The 16,618-nt window shown below is 39.3% G+C and overlaps 1 protein-coding gene across 9 annotated transcripts in view; it reads left to right on the top strand.

Moving 5' to 3' along the window:
- LOC121908140 (cAMP-specific 3',5'-cyclic phosphodiesterase 4B-like) overlaps positions 1–16,618 on the top strand; it is a 53,641-nt gene that overhangs the window by 10,555 nt on the left and 26,468 nt on the right. For 8 of the 9 annotated variants that reach the window (XM_042427882.1, XM_042427884.1, XM_042427883.1 and 5 more), the window contains 4 exons: positions 5,257–5,423; positions 10,167–10,414; positions 15,922–16,116; positions 16,237–16,273. In XM_042427882.1, the coding sequence (XP_042283816.1) occupies positions 5,379–5,423; positions 10,167–10,414; positions 15,922–16,116; positions 16,237–16,273 (525 nt within the window). In that variant the 5' untranslated portion in view covers positions 5,257–5,378. Of the gene's footprint in view, positions 1–5,256; positions 5,424–10,166; positions 10,415–13,737; positions 13,904–15,921; positions 16,117–16,236; positions 16,274–16,618 lie in introns of those variants that run through there. The other variant, XM_042427891.1, reaches the window with a different exon arrangement.

Genomic DNA, 16,618 nt, shown 5'->3' with positions numbered 1-16,618 from the left:
TCTCAGTTTAATATCATGAATTTAATATTTTCTCTACTTTGGACTGCTGGTCAGGCTAAACAAGCATTTCAAAGATGTCACCTTGGGCTCTGAGAGCTTGTGATGGTGTTTTCCACTATTTTATGATGATTTGTAAACAAAACAGTTAATTGATTAATCAAATAAATGATCAAGAGACTAATGAATAATTAAAATCATTAGTTGAAGTTCTGTGAAATTGTTGTAGCCCAAACACTTGCACACTTGCTAATCAAAATCTTAGCAATAACTCATTTAGCAAAATTATGTAAAAAGCACAATGTTTCAATACAGTGGCATGAGTAACAATTATACCAATGAATGTTAATTACTAATCCCATTCAGGTACCAAAACTGTGGCTATAAAATTTCATTAAATGGGGAATGTATCTCCTTAGTTTTGACTGGGAAATATAATGTAACAGGTGTCAGTGTTAGCTCGGGGTTCTACTCTGCACAAACAGTCGCAAGCAGTTTTGTCCACTTTAGATCGTCCCTTTTATTGACCACATACACACTTTCACAACATAAATGTGTTTCTCACTCTTAACTCCTCCGCTCACTTGCCCGGTGTTTCCAGAGGGCATACAGTCCAGTCTCTCAAACAACACAAAATCAATATACAATTATAACAGAGGGCTGGTGCGCCATTTCTGCTCTGGCTCCAGCGTGTGTCTCCCAGGTCCAGCAGGCTACTGCATCAAGAGAAGAGAGAATAATTAGATAACAGGTAATACCTGTGCAATTAGACTAACCCTGGCACTGCTCCCATGAGCCACTCCCACCCATCTCTCCCCTGCACCTGAGCCCAAACCACACCCCACCACCACATATAGGTACTCTAGATTTCATTAGGCACTTTCAGACCAGAGGAACTTTTTCATAGTTCTAAGAACTGTTGGAGGAACTACCCCCTTTTTATTGTGTCCACACTGCAGGTACTGGGAACAATCATAGTTCATAGTGCACCGTTTTGAGGGACTTTTTTAGCTCCTACTTCGGGGTAGGTACTCTCCCAGCACAAGAGGAACCTTGAGTGACTTATGTGTACAGTGATTGGTCAGACACATGAGCCAATGCAGCACCAGCAACCGCCATTTTTTAAAAACCTGTGTAATACAACCGCATAGTCTAAATTTGCACGTCTCCTTTCCAACTCCGTTATTATAATGAAATGCACAACAAACACACAGCTCCGATCATGGAGTCCTCGATCTTGTTGTTGTATCTTGCACAGAAGTGACGTTGCTATTCCAATTTCCAGCTGGCTTACGTCACTTCAGCGTTCTTATCAGCGTTGCAAATGCAAACAGAAAAAAAGTCCTTTGAAGGTATGTACGGTATTTCTCGGGGGAGCTCTCCAGTGGGTACTTCCTCACAGGGAGTCCCCAAAACAGTTTGGTCTGCAAGTGCCTATTGATGACTTTGTGAGTAGGGGTACCAGGTCTTTTTATAACCAACACTAAATCATCAAGATTTTGGAGCAGAGTGCTGAACTGTGTTTTGTTGCCTGCAACTGTGATATTTTCCTCACACTTGTCAGCTCATAAGAGATACTACACCTTTCAAAAACTAAATTTTGAAGTACAGAAACAAACAAATAGTGTATGCCACCTGAATTCACAATAAGTGGTCTTTTAGAGGCTGACAACTCTCCTAATTGCTTGTTGCAATATATAACACAGCAACACAGTTACAGTTTGTTGAGCCTTTTGGGAATGATGTGCACAGAAAGTGAATGTTTGTGTCTCAGATGGCATAAAGACACACTTTCCTTTGGTAAGTAATAGTTTTAAAGCTTTGACACAATTGTAGGATCACACCTATTATTGCTTGACTTGCATGACATGATTTGACATAACCTTTTACTGTCCTCTGTGCTTGTTTCGTAAAATATTTCTTGGCTCTAGTGTTCATTCGTCCAATAATAATTTGTAACAACTTGATCTGTTGTACACAGAACTTGAGAAAAACCTTTTAAGGAGAACGTGACAGATTGGTACTTGAAAAAGTTTCCCTCAAAGGATTTTTGGAGTGTAAGAGCTGATCAGTACTGCTAATAATATGTTAACGACATGGCCCTTGGAATGATAGACTTTTTTGATGGCAGGAAAAACATTTTCTTAGGAAAATGGTGCTGTTTGAAGCATTTATTTGGCAGAAGAGGAGCCTTGGTTTTGATGGCTAAATGGTTTTCTGTTTTATTAAGCTTAAACTGAGCAAGCTATCATTATTTTGTCTTGACCAGTGTAAAAACTTAACCTCAACATTTGTAGCCATGGTAGCAGAATGGCTCATTGGTCCAGACTGAAATATCTGAACAATTATAAGATGGATTGCTGTGTTATTTTCTACAGACATTCATGGTCCTCACAGGATGATGCCTTCTGACTTTGGTGATCCCGCTGACTTTGACCTTGAGCGCCAGAAATGTCAACCTTGAGGTTGACATTTGTGATTTTTAGTGACCTCAACAACTATACTTTTCCAAATTTTTTATTTGGTTTATGACCAAATTTATTCTCATCAGCCTCATTTGTATTTTGTGTTTAATGCTAATTAGCAAATGCTAACATGCTAAACTAAGATGGTGAACATGATAAACATTGTCTGTTAAACATCAGCATGTTGGCACTGTCACTGTGAGCATGTTAGCATGCTGAGATTAGCATTTAGCATATAGCACTAAGTGCCCCCACAGTAACCTCACAGAACAGCAAGCGTAGCTTAGTTTAGTTTAAACATCACTATTTAGGGGGATTCTTATGATGGCGGATAATTTGATTAAATTAACATACATGCTGAAAATTTGAATAGTTTAGAACAAGTAAGTATTAGGGCACATAATCTGACTGATACTCATCAGATTTTCTCACATTTGCCAGTCCACAGTCTAGTGGTTTCAGAAAAGCACAGCTTAACACTGTTTTTAATTAAAGGAGCAGAAAATTCCAGTTTCTGAAAAATGTTACACACATTAATTTACATAACTTTTGAAATAGTTGACTGATTCTATATTCAATTTTCCATTCACAGTAGTTTACTTTTCCTGGTTGTGGCCACAATACCATCCACCTGAAACCTCTGTATCATGACATATAAAAAATTTAAACGGTGTTCTTGTGAAACCTACAATGGACACATCTATGCAACCTCACACATTATTTATAACCTCTCCCTCCTGCTGAGATTTGAACCAGCAGCCGAGGAGTTTTCTTACAGATGCTCAAAACATACTGAATCTTTGATATGCTGCCATTTCACATATCATGTCATTTTTTATAATAACTGAGGGTAGAACGAGGCCACATATATAGAAATTCTATTTTCATGCTACTTGACTTGGCAGCAGCTGGAAAGCACCAACAACATGCCTCCCTCACCAGCAGTCCTACACTGACTTACACGGTGCCTGTCAAGCAGGGGCTAATGTGGATGGAAGGGGGAGGGGGAGGGGGAGCAGGAGCGGGAGCGGGGGGGGGGGGGGGGGGTGGAATGGGTGAATCAATAGTGACATGGAAAATATCGATTCATGTCTGTCACATAGATTAGTCACTCATGTCTGCCTGTTGGTGGTTTTCCAGCTGTGGTCAGTCTATAATTGATGAGTTTAGTCACTGCAAAGCACGCTGACAGACAGGACTGCACCACTGTGAAAGACCTGTAGGCAAATACAACGTGCAGTTTATCACACCACAAACAATAACTTTCTTATCACAGCGTAATCTCTGTATCTCATGCAGTAACTCATTCTATGGTTAAAGGAGCATTGTTTTTGTTTTTTCATGTTTTGGCTGTAGCCTGACTAATACTGGATTTTTGAGGCGGATACACATATTTGGGAGTTTAAAGAATCCTATAACAATATATTTTTTTACATAAGCACATGACATAAACAATCTTGTTTCAGCTGACATACTTCAAATCACATATATTTAACATTAAATGTATTTAACATCAGAGTTCCAGATTTAAATCAAAATGTTTCCAGGTTTACTTTGTAATTTAGGAAAAGTTCTTGTATAGCAGCTACTTGTGTTTAGACAACATTTAACATTGTTTGGTGTATTTTGAAGAAAGAGTTTTGTAGAAACCAGACTAGCTAGCGGCTCTGTGAGCCCGCACTTATTAAGCACAGAGGTGCTTTGAGCTAAATGCTAATATGCTCTCAATGACAATGCTAACATGATGATTTTTAGCGTGTACCATGTTCACCATCTTAGTTTAGCGTGCTAGCATGCTAACATTTGCTGATGAGTACTAACCACAAGTACAGCTGAGGCTAATTGTAATGTCATTAGTGTTGCAGGTATTTGGTCAAACATTTGGTCAAAGTATTACACTAATTAAGATTTTGACCTGATGATGGTGCTAAAAAAAGGTTAAGAGTACTCCACCAATTTAGCATTGCACGCCTAGGACTCATGCTGGGCACTAGGACTCAAGTATCAAAATTGATGCAGCAGAACTAGCGATAATGTATTTTTTATTCCATTTCTTCCTTTTGAAAACTCCACATTCCCAGATATTTTTTAATTTTCAATCTTCATACTGAACTGACACTGACTTAAGTGACATCACTGGAAGGATTTTTTCACATATTTCAATACCTAATTTCATGGCAATCCACCAAAAGTTGAGTAAAGGCATTTAATTAAAAATCATTAAAAATGTCAACCTCATGGTGATGCTAGAGGTAAAGCCAGGGGGATCTCCAAAAGTCTAGATTTTGGGTTCATGGCACTCCATTCAATAATTGTTGAGACATTTCAGTCTGAGCAAAAGATGATAAAAGTAAGGCTTCAAGAAAGTATTGTGTTCATTATCGGTACCAAAACTCACACATATCACATTGGAACTAATACTGAATAAGTAATCTATTTCCAAGCCATACAGTACTGCTTGCTAAGCCATTCAGACCTTCGCTATTTTTTTCCTCCCTTGTTTCCATTCATTTATGAAAATCAACTTGCGCAAACTTGCATCTGCTGAGCTACGTAATCCCTCACAGTCAATGTAATGTCTGCTTTTTTGTCAAAGTTGTGTAATGCATTGCGTAATGCAACAGAGTGAAGACTCGTTAAATTACTGCACTGAGAACTGCATTGCGTAGTCAGAACAATCACCCAAGTCTGACAACAACTGCAGACATGATATTAACTGTAAGGGCAAAATAACTTTTGGAACTGGTTACTTTATCATCACCCTCCCCTCCTCCTCTCTGCTTCCCATGTGCAGGCGTACTGGTGAGGCTGCCCAGAGCAGGAGAAGCAGGAGAGAGCTGCGTTTTTTGGAGAGAGCATCAGAGACTGTGAGGGAGAGAGAGGGAGAGAGAGAGAGAGTCTGGCTAAACATCCCTCATGATGAAGAAAAGCAGGAGTGCACAGGGGGATACACCGGGCGATGTAAGTATTGATTTCTCCAATCATCCATCTGTGCAACCACAAATCCATCCGTGCTTTCATTACACGGCCACTCATGATTTCTTTTTATCTGAAATTATGCATCTTGCCTCCAAAGTTTACAGCCTCATTCTCCAGTTTGCTCAGTTACTGTAAATTTTTTAGCGTTTGCCTTCCTTCTGTCTCTTCCCGAACAAAGATACAGTGAGCTCTAAACCGAAGCAATGAGGTGCATTATGTCTGTGCGGTGGTCGGTGACTCATAAACAGATGACTGTACTGTACACAACAGACCGCTATCCGGCAGGACACACCGCAGAGAGGGAGATGGTGTTTGTGTGCGTGTGTTTGTGTGTGTGCGTGTGAGAGAGAGAGAGAGAGAGAGTTAGGAAGATGATAGAGAGTTGAGGAGTGATGCGTAGTTTAGAAGAAAGGAGGCAGAACAGGAAGATCATGAAAGGTGTTTAAAAGAGAGCTTGCACCAGGACACATTTTGGGCATCGACTGAATGGAAACATGGATAAGAGGAAGGACAGAGGTCTGACAGAGAGGCCCATCTGTTTTTCCTCTACGCCATCAGTGTTTATGACTGGGCAGATCATTTTCTTTGACATTGTCCAACAGGAGCTCGGAGGCCTAGCTACATCCTGGAACGACAAAGTTTTCCTGCTGTGACTGGCCTCCATCAGAACACTAGAGTTTATAACTGGCTAGTCACTGGAAATATATGATAATGCGGAAAATATTTTAAACTTGTTTGTCGTAACACGTTTTGATAATGTTAATTTCTCAGTTTTTATAGAGGAAATGCACAAGTTAATTCAGTATAATGGTTAATGATATCAGGAGTGATCAATGGTGACTTAATTTCATGCCAGCAGTGATTTTGTTGATGGTGGAAATATTTTTCAAAGGCTGGGCAACTCATTAAGGAATGAAAAGTCTCATTAACAACGCCTAAAATGCTTATTCCAAGAATGTGAAGGCTTCATTAACATTTCAGAGGTTTCAGTATTTCAGTGCATTGTAATATAATAGTTCTTACTGCTTCCTGTAGTTGGTTGTCAGGGTAGTTTTAAATGTCAGTGTTATATATATTAGATTGGTTAGCTTTAAGCATTTTTATATATTCATGAAAAATTAACTTACAGCATCAGACTTTTGTCAGGGATAAAGTTGGATTTATTTCCATTGATCTGCATAGTGTTTACACAATTCATCAACTTCATCATATTAAGATTAAGGCACTCAGTGACATTTAAAAGATAGAAACAAATTATTACAAATTATGTTATAGAAGCTCAATTTGAAGCTTCCATCATATTTCTTCATTTCACAGAAAAGATCAAAGTGGTTCTATACAGACATCTGTTATGCTACATCACTCAACACCCTTGTGTGTCTCCCACCTTTCATTCAGATTCTATAGCTTATTAATAATTAAAGCTTTTTTTTTTTCTTTTTCTTTTTGACTGCTAGACTCAATTATTCAGACACCACATCGAACCATGCTTCTAGAGCTTCATTCCTAAAGCTTACTCATTTATATCACCTCCTTCAAAAAGGCTTTTTGGAAGTATCCCAGAGAACACTGGAGTTGTTTAGGCTCTGCAGCCAAGGAAGCCCTTTCATCTTCATCTAGAAAACACCCACTCCACCTCTGTTTGACACTGGACCTACACTACTTCCATTTGAGACAGACTGTTTTACCTCTCATCTCCAGTTCCTGTCCTTTCACGACCATGTTCCGGCTCATGAGATAAATAAAGGTTTCTAAATATATTAATGTTTTGAATTCTAAAATTATCATCATCCTTATTCTAGTTGGGGTGTATATACAGGCATACACTCAAAGTTAATCAGCAGTGTTTCCTCTTCCAAATGCCATTTGGACCATGGACAAGGGATCAACAAAGAACTAGAATCATATGTTCAGATGTCAGAGATGCAATCAGCACACAATTTATAGATAATTTGGCAGTGAAACAGCAGTGGCACTGAGACATACTGGCAAGAGACTGTTTAGATCTCTGGTTATAGCGTGTTTGACAGGAGGGCTTATGTAAGTGGAAAGAGTACTGGATCAGAGTCCTTGGGACAGAGTTGCATTTTGCTAGATTTAATTTTCACTCTTTTCCCGGGACGGAAAGAATGTGTCTTAAAGACGGGCACAATAACTCAGACAAATTGCATTTCCTAGAAGGAGCGGGGGAGTCAGCAGATCTGTGTTTACTGACAATCAGAAAGGATGGCAGCCTCTGTCTGTGGTTTTTCTAACTCTTTCTTCCGGACTGTCTGCCTTCCCCTCTCACTCAGAAACTCTATCTTTCCTGGTCTAATGCTTCTATTACTCTTCTAATTCATACTTCTTCTTTGCTTCCCAATTGGTGTCTCTACCATTACTGTCAGTCACTTTCACATAGAAATGGCGGTGGGATGATTGTCCTCTTTCTCTTTCACTCTGACACCACCCTGTCTGCTCTGTCTACACTCACCCACTAATTTTGCTTTTACCAGTCATTTTTCCTTCCATTTTTCCATCTACCAAAGGACTTTCAACACTGTCATTTGCTCCTGTTAAAAATTCAGAGAGGATTCTTCTGTATCTGACCAAGAACAAATTTTGGGCTTGAAATCCACTTTTCTAAAACCTTCAATAGCTGATTTTTGTCCACATGGGGGCAGTGGAGACTACACTACAACACCAACATATTATCACCTTTTAAATTGATATGGAAAACCTGTTAGCAAATGGTCTATTTACACATTCAGCAGATACGGAGTAATATTAGCATTAATTTGAAGTCGTGTGTCTGGCCACCAGATGAATGTAATAACATTTTCGCTCCTTTTAGCTCTGTTTTGGTCTCCTCTAACTCCTGAGGGAAATATCTGTCTCTTAAGCTGTTAAATGCTCCAAGATGTTCACCAACTAGTTGCTAACTTTGTCTGTCTTCTGCTGGTTTGTCGTTTGGTGCTAAGCAGGTAGTGTGTTTGGAGCTTTTTTTCTCTGAAAGCAGCTGCCTGCTTCGGCCGACAATGATACTATGAGAGCAGAGAGAATGAGTGTTGGACTGTAAAACCACAATGATGAGCTGAAAGATGCTATAAAGGTCTGTAAAGCTGAGAGGAACTGCAAAGTCTGGTTATAACTCTCTGTGGGTTTGTCACTTTGAGCAACTCCTTTGAGTAGCCATGTGATAAGTTGTTAATATAAAATGTTGATTGCTTTTAATGTAATAAAAAAGAAATTAAATTGGGAGCAGATGACAGTGTTGCCAGCCTGTTGAAAGATATAACTCAGTTAGTCTTTTGGATTCCTGGAAAAGATAGATGTGTTTTCATAGTGGTTCATTGACTTTTTACTAATTAATTCATTTAATTTTTACCAGTTAAAAGTTTTAATTGAATCATGTACAATGATACATTTTACTGTAACTTTTTACGTAGTACTTACTAGAGTTAAAACAATTGATTAGTTGATTGTCAGCAAATTAATTGGCAACTATTTTGATAATTAATTCATTGTAAGTATACTGAATTAGGTATGTTTCTTAAGCAAAAGTGCCTAATGTTCTGGTTCCAGCTTCTTAAATGGGCACATTTGCTGGTTTATTAGAACAAAGCAAGCAACCTTTAAAATTTTTGTGGAAGGAAAAAAGATAAATCAATTAATCAAATCAACTAAAGAATCTGCAGCTTAATAGATATTTAAAATAACTGTTAGTTGCAACACTAGTTATTACTACTATAACAAATGGTAACTGCATGAAGTCTGATCATTTACAGAGAATTAGAAGTTGATAATGTGCAGGCTTGGTTTTGTCAAATTATGTTGAGCTGTCAGCCCTGATGTCACTGAGGTCAAATTGTGGCTTCACTCTTCTCCCACACTCTCACTCGCTTTCTTTCTCACACACATTCTCAGTCTAGTCTGTTGCTCTACACACACACACGCACACGCATACACAAGCCAAACAAATCATTTCTTGTTTGTCACAGCCACTTTCCAGGAATCCTTCGATCCTCTGTTTCCCCCTCGGCATCGTCGTGCCACCGTATCTCCCTTGTTCATTTGGAGCTGTCGGTGTGTTTCATTTACACTTTCACGCAGTGAACATAAAGTGGAGGGTGATGTATGCAGAATGAGCTCTGGCAGCCCGCTTCTGTTTCCTCAGTGCCCTGGCTTGTTTACAACCAGTCATTACAGTGAAGCACCCTGGGCTCCTCGCCGGAACCGTCACACACATTAAACTCACAATTTATATTCAGCACGGCTTCATAAAAATGTAAATTGTCATATCAGGTGTCGAGGCCCTGAAATGAGCTTTGATCAAACTAATTTTTGTCTGTGTAATGAAGAGCCTCTCTAGTGAACGGTATTTTGTTAAATCAGGATATGTGCACGGCAGACAGATTTTCCCTCCGGAACAGTCATGTTTATGTGTCTTAAATTGGTTTCTTTCTTATTATTTTACTTTTCTTTTTATGGCTCTGGATCCGTTGAGTATATTCTATGTTGTAAAACTGTAATTTCTTTTATAAGAATCTTAATTTCTGTTCAATCTTGTTATTTTTGTGCTGCTGTCATTACGTTTTTTACTCAATAACATTTAATTCACCTTTTATATTTCAAGATGTTGACCTGATATTAACATTTCACCCACATTTTATGTTTTTTTAAAAATCTATTTATTTAATATAGAAACCAGTAATTTACTGTCATATTCTTTTTCTCCTTCATTAGGAGAATAAGGAGCCTCCTGTGGGACAGTTTCCCTCAGGCAACACCCTCGGAATAGAAGTGTGTAAAGTGCACAGGCGGTTTTCTGGCAACCTGCAGCTGCCACCATTGTCATGGCGACAGGCGGAGAAGGAGAGGGACAGGGGAAGTGCGCTCACACCTGAAGAAGATGCAGTGACCCGGACCAGACCGACGAGCCTGCCTATTGCTACCCTGCCCCGCATTGACATCACACAGGCTGACCCTAACAGGTGAGACCGCTGAACATAACCACAGATACAACGTCTCAGTGCAGTTTTAGCGTAGAGGTCATGCTACCACTGTGATTGTAGTGCGTGTTGTGTTGTCTGAGGAGGATTACGCCACTCTCCAATTCCTGTTCTTTGGGTGGATGGATGGAGAACTATGTTGATTTTTTTATTTAGTTTGAATTGTATTTTAGTCAGAGCTGCACCTTTTGAAACAAGTTGGTAACAGTGTGAGGTTGGTGTTTTCTCTCGTGTAGTTTTGACGTTAGACTCCCAAATTAGCAGCAAAGTTGTAAGTGATATTTATATTTTTATTTCAGTTGACCACAGTGTTTTCAACACCTCGTTAGTTTGTGTTACTGCTTGCAGTAACAACAGTGGCCCTATGTCCTGGAGAGCAACACATTTATTATATTTTTAAGGTGTCAGATGGTTAAACTGCTGCCAAGTTATTTTGTACTGAGAACACTGTTACTGATGTGTCTGCTTCTGATGTAGAATAAAAAAAAGAAGGCTGCTGCTCCCTGGTAGCATTCATTTAGGGGATATATATATATATATATAGGAGGGAGTTTTCATGATGGCTACTACTTTACCTTATTGAGTGGTAATTTGCCACATGTATCCTTTCTCTTTGAACTACTATGACTCACCCTACTAAACTACATGGGCTCTCTTCAGAGATGTATTTGTCAATTGACTCTGTCATCTGTTGCTTTTATCTCTATAGTGCTCACATTCTGCTGTACTGCTTTTTAAAAGCATGGCCTGCGTTTATCTGGAATAAAGGTCAGGAGCCGTGATACTTTTGCTCTGTTTATTGCATGACACTGTCGACGCACCGCAGCTCTTGGTGTGGTATTTTTTCAGCTGTCACTGATTAGCCAATCAGCTTGTTGATGATGCTTTTTTGGATTTGCATTTGCATTATAAATATTGGAGAGGGCCTTGACTGAAAAAAGATCTCCACCAACTCCGAGAGTCGTATTATTCTGGGCGTAATCTTTAAATATTTTCCTAATGCAGTATCATGAATGGGACCTCCAGGAAGGAGAGATCTTGTCTTAAATGTGAACCTTTGGGGCTTACACTATAGCAAGACTTTATTAACATAAGACCAGTGAGAAAAGTGTCCTGATGGCTTTCCAAACAGTGTGATTTCAACAGTTTTTTTGGGAAGGTCGTAGCTTTTAAATGCCAGGAAAGTGCCGTCACTCTTCCTGCGCCGGACTTGGTTTTAAAGCAGAGACACTAATGGAAGCCAGCGGAGAGAGCAAGAGGCTCGGGTTAGACGGGGCAGACTCATGCAGCGTTGTTGCTGGCCCACAACTCTCACCACGCAGCTCACCAAGATGCTTTCGCAAGCAGGTGGTGACCAAGCATCACCGTCGATACAGGCGCTTCACTGTAGCCAACACCTGGTAAGGTTGGGTTTTCTATACATGTGTGAGGAAGAGATAGAAACTGCCAGAGTAAAAGATAGTAAAAGAATAGCTGTTTCTTCACTATTTGTCTCCATCTGTCATTTTTTGCATTTTAAAGAGCTATGTATTTATTCACACATGTCCTTATTTAGCTGTGGTTTATTTCAAGTTGCTAAAACTGTTCCTGCTTCAAGGTGATTTAGAGTCCAGAAGAGTAATTCATCAAAGAGATTCATTTGTATGTAAATACACAGGAGAGAGACTCTGACAATAACATATGACAAGTCTGGTGATACTGAGAGGTTCCAGTTCCTGCATGTCATAATAAAGATCAGGCTTTATCTAGAAATAATTGTGACAAAGACCAGGAAAAGAGAAGGGATCCTTCTTCCAGGATGAACACATATATAATAGATGCTGTATACACTGTACATGTACATGCTGCTGCAGTGCTACTTTTCTTTATGATGAAATGTTCAGATGAGGAAATTCACCATTCGGACATTTCATATTTCATCATAAAATGTTCCTATTGTTGAAACGTTGTGAAGTACAAACTGAGCCGAGCACAGTGCCAAGTATTTTTTTTTCCTCTGGGATTTACTGTGCTTGAGAAATGTCTTCTCTGACCGCTGCATGAATAAATGCTCCTTATCATGATAATTTATTTGAGTTACAGATAGCAGGGGTCTGGGTTAGGAGAGCCAACTTGCGTCTTTCTTCCTGTTTCCACTCAGTGTGACTGTGTGACATTTTGGAGACGGAGCAGAACCAGAGCCATTTTTGTCTGTCAGATTTACTTTCAGCCTACTCAGATAGTTTTAGTGTTAGATTATCTCTACTGATGTGGATCTGGACTTTATAAGCCCTTGCATATTCTTGAATAAACACAGAGAATTTTGCTATTAATACATTGCCAGAACTGTAATATAGTATTAACATTATTTTAGGTTACATGAGGTCATTTTGTTAGGATAGCAGTCTGACAAAGAAGAAGGAGTCCGGTCCATCCAAGAGATATATCGCTGAAATCGTGCATTTTTACAGCTAATGTTCTTCATCTTTTAAAATGAATGATCAATATATATGTTTAGCTGTTTTTACCGATCATGTTGGACTCTTGATATCCCTCGCATCTTCGGAACCTTGTTCCACTTCCTTATACCCTACTAACACCGCTCCTCTGACCATCTGACCCCACCTCTTTTTTCCTTTTTTTTTTTTTTTTTTTTTTTTTTTTTTTTTTTTTTTTACAGCACATGAGAGCTGCACCTTCACTGCACTTTCGTGTGTTCCTGATTACATTGTTTTAATTACTAGCTGTTGGAAAAAAGTGTGTTTTGTCTTGAATTTAAAGAGTTTAAAGTACATCTTTTCAACAAGACACTTGCAAAAGTGAAAAGGTAGATTTGTTGTATGAAATTGGCCAATATTGTTGTCATATCCAAGGATTTTAAATTCCAAAAATCCTCTTTTTTTATCCCACCTCTCTTTTAGCTGGTTTTAAGCAGACATGATGCGAGTCAAGGTGAAAGGGGCTCTCTATTGTTCTGTGTGAACACAGATGATATTTTTATCTACACTGCACCATATGCACACGAGTGAGAGTATCTAAATTGACCAATAATAACCTTTGTTCCACAGTGTGCACTAGTATGTTTATAGGACATCATACTGTAGGTGGCCAAGTGAAGGGCGGGTGGGATGATGAACACACTGACTAATCTGCAGTGGAGAGGGGGGGGGGGGGACGGACGGACAGGCAGTCAGATAAGCAGTGACTGTGAATCCATTCCCTGTGTTCCAGCCCAGATCTGCCTCTTAACGTCTGCCAAGCCTACGTTATTCCAGCACGTGGCCTGTAACTGGACAGGAAGGGGGGTCTGTTAGTGTATGTGTGTGCATGTGTGTGAGCAAGCAGCCACAGCATCAGTGTTTTTTTGGTGGTCAATGAGGAAGGAAGAGACGGAAGGGAGAGAAGAATGTTTCGGAGGTCCCCTAGGTGCAGAGTTGGGCACTTTGACTTCAGCGAGGAAGTTGTCAATAGAGCACATCTCTCAGCTCCCAGGTGACTCTTGAGCACTCTTCTTTGTAATATTTCTTTATCTTTCTTATTTCAAAAATTGTTCTTTTTGCAAACTTGTTCATCTAGACTGTCTATTTGAGTATTTTAAGCCTTTCTCTCCGTTTTTTCTATGTTTTAGAGAGATTGCATCATTTGTAGATTGCAACATGAAACTGCTTGAGGGAATTTTGTTTACATCTTTCATCCACTGTGTCAGACCGTTGTTGTTAGCTTTAAAGCATATGCAGATCTTGTGCGTTGTTTATATGCTGTGGTTTTCTGTCTGCGTCAGATTAAGAGATTAGATTTCTGTAGGTAAAGCACGCTGTTAATGTGTGAAGTCGGGATTTGGATGACGTAAAATGCAACATGGATGATGTACACTGTCCTGCATGTGCGTAATCAGAGTTTGCACATTTCACATTAATCTGAGCTTCTCTGGCAGAGGTGTGGGACTGAGAGTATCTCAGCGGGATATGCGGCTGGTTAATCCCACACATAGCAGAAATTACAGAGGCAGGGAGTGAATGTGGAGCAAGTAGTGAAGCCTTTTGAGATAGTCAGTCCATTACAAGATAGATTTTAAAGGGGTTAGTTGAGTACAGAGTGTGTTTGAGAGAGCTGGAGATGATTTCGAGATAGTGCTTTTCCTTTTCCTGTCGTCACTGCTGCTGCAATTGCACCAAAATAAAATGCGGTTTAAATGCAACAATTTTAGAGCATGAAGTGGCTCATATGTCAGTTACACATGTCAGGTCAACATATCAGTGACTAAGTAACCTGTGTGCAGATATTATCTTGAGCTAAACTCAGGATTTATAGAGATTTTATTTTATTTTATATTCATGGTTTCTGGCATCTGTTGTTCCTGCTTGCCATTGATAGTTTGACCTTTTGACTCCGGTCCATCTGATCTGATCATCTGGTTACACAATAACTTGTCCACTCCTTGATTATATCCATCTGTGCATCTATCGTGGTTTTATTGCGGCATCAGCAAACATTAGAAGAATTGTTGATGTGTATGTTATGTGTAAGACTTTTTTCTCTCTTTCTCTTTTACTGTTGTTATTGTTCTCTATAATTTCGTCTTTTTGTTCTGAACTGTGTATGTATTTTTTAATAAAAGCGCAGGGGCAAGCATCGCAAATGAACTTAGTCCATTATCCATATGAGATGTTGCATTAGATTGTTTTTCCTTTTATTCTTATTATTAGCTTTATTTGTCAGGGATCATGTACAAAAAAACATTCATCTCCAGCAATCAAACAGGAGATGCTTGTACTAGATTTAGCTACTAGCTTTACTTTCTATCTGCAGTTCTGGAGTAGGTAGATACAAACACTGCAAATTAAAATGCAATAGATCCTGAATATACTGTAAGTTTATTAGACTGTTGTGTATGGTTATCTCTGTAAAAATGAACAAAGAACACTAAGTATGAACCCACCCTTACACGATAAGGATCTAATATCTTTCCCTGTGCTTGTTACGTGCTGCTGAGTAGGGATGAACTAATGAAGTTGTCACGTACAGTATTCCACTGAGACAGACCAGACCAGCAGTTTACGATAAAACACCCCCTCCTCTCACTGCCCAGCAAAGCATACTCATTTAATGAGCACCGTAGTTTGTTTTCAGGCCATGGATGGATGGATGGGTGAGTAATCATTTTAGGGTTTATACAACCATCTCTGGATGGGATTTGTGAACATGTCGTGTAAGCCATTACTTAGTAGCAGCTTATTGAAACTGTTAAGTACTTAGATGATTTGATTGATGATTGATTGCACCTAGAAATGACAGAGGTAATGATCTAATAGTAACACGTTTCAGAACTTTTTAACTTCAACCCTGAAGTTGATGTAGGAATCATCCACCACCATTTTCTTATTTTTATGTGATAATTTACTGTACATGCTTTAAATACTAAGAATGTTTTGTTTTCAGCTGCAGAGTGAAAAATCTCTCCTCTTCTCTCCTCTTTATCTGATTGCTGTTGTTTATCTCTCTTCTCTTAGCTTTGAAGTAGAGAATGGCCCGTCGTTGTGCTGCAGTCCTTCAGACCCTCAGGCGTCTCCGGGGTCAGGCCTGGTTCTACATCCCAATCTGGCAAGCCATGGCCAGCGCAGAGAGTCCTTCCTGTACCGGTCTGACAGCGACTACGAACTGTCACCCAAGTCCTTGTCTAGAAACTCTTCCATTGTTGGAGAACTGTGAGTTGTTTACATCACAGCCCTCTGAAATAATAATTGAGACAAACTGCTGCATAAACTGTGCATGTGTTTGTGTATCACAGTCAGTTTTTGCTCAATTGTTTTCACATTCTATTTCAGACATGGAGAGGACTTGATTGTGACTCCATTTGCCCAGGTAAGAGCTGAATACAAGTCAATAAATCTGCCCCAAAGAACATCAAAGTCAGCCTATTGATGTTCTTCCTAATTAGCATTAAAACAAGCAAACAGCATTTTCCCCAAAGCCTTTTTAAAGGTGAAGCACTTCATGGATCCAGACATTCATGATTAACCTCTCTGCCCCCTGGTGGCCTTTAGTGGGCATGGCTATGTCATTTTACACTCTCCATCCCCAACCTCAACTGTGGCTGAACTGGTCCTGCCTAACACTGTTCACTCTAATGGGTGTAATAAGCAATAATGAATGCAGCAGCTATATTTTCCTACCTCGTTACAATTTATTTTAGAAACACATTTTTGA

This window comes from Thunnus maccoyii, chromosome 12, assembly GCF_910596095.1.
Source record: "Thunnus maccoyii chromosome 12, fThuMac1.1, whole genome shotgun sequence".
In the NCBI taxonomy this organism is placed as follows: Eukaryota; Metazoa; Chordata; class Actinopteri; order Scombriformes; family Scombridae; genus Thunnus; species Thunnus maccoyii.
Note: the sequence above shows the minus strand (reverse complement) of the source record. Positions and strands in the feature narration are given on the sequence as shown.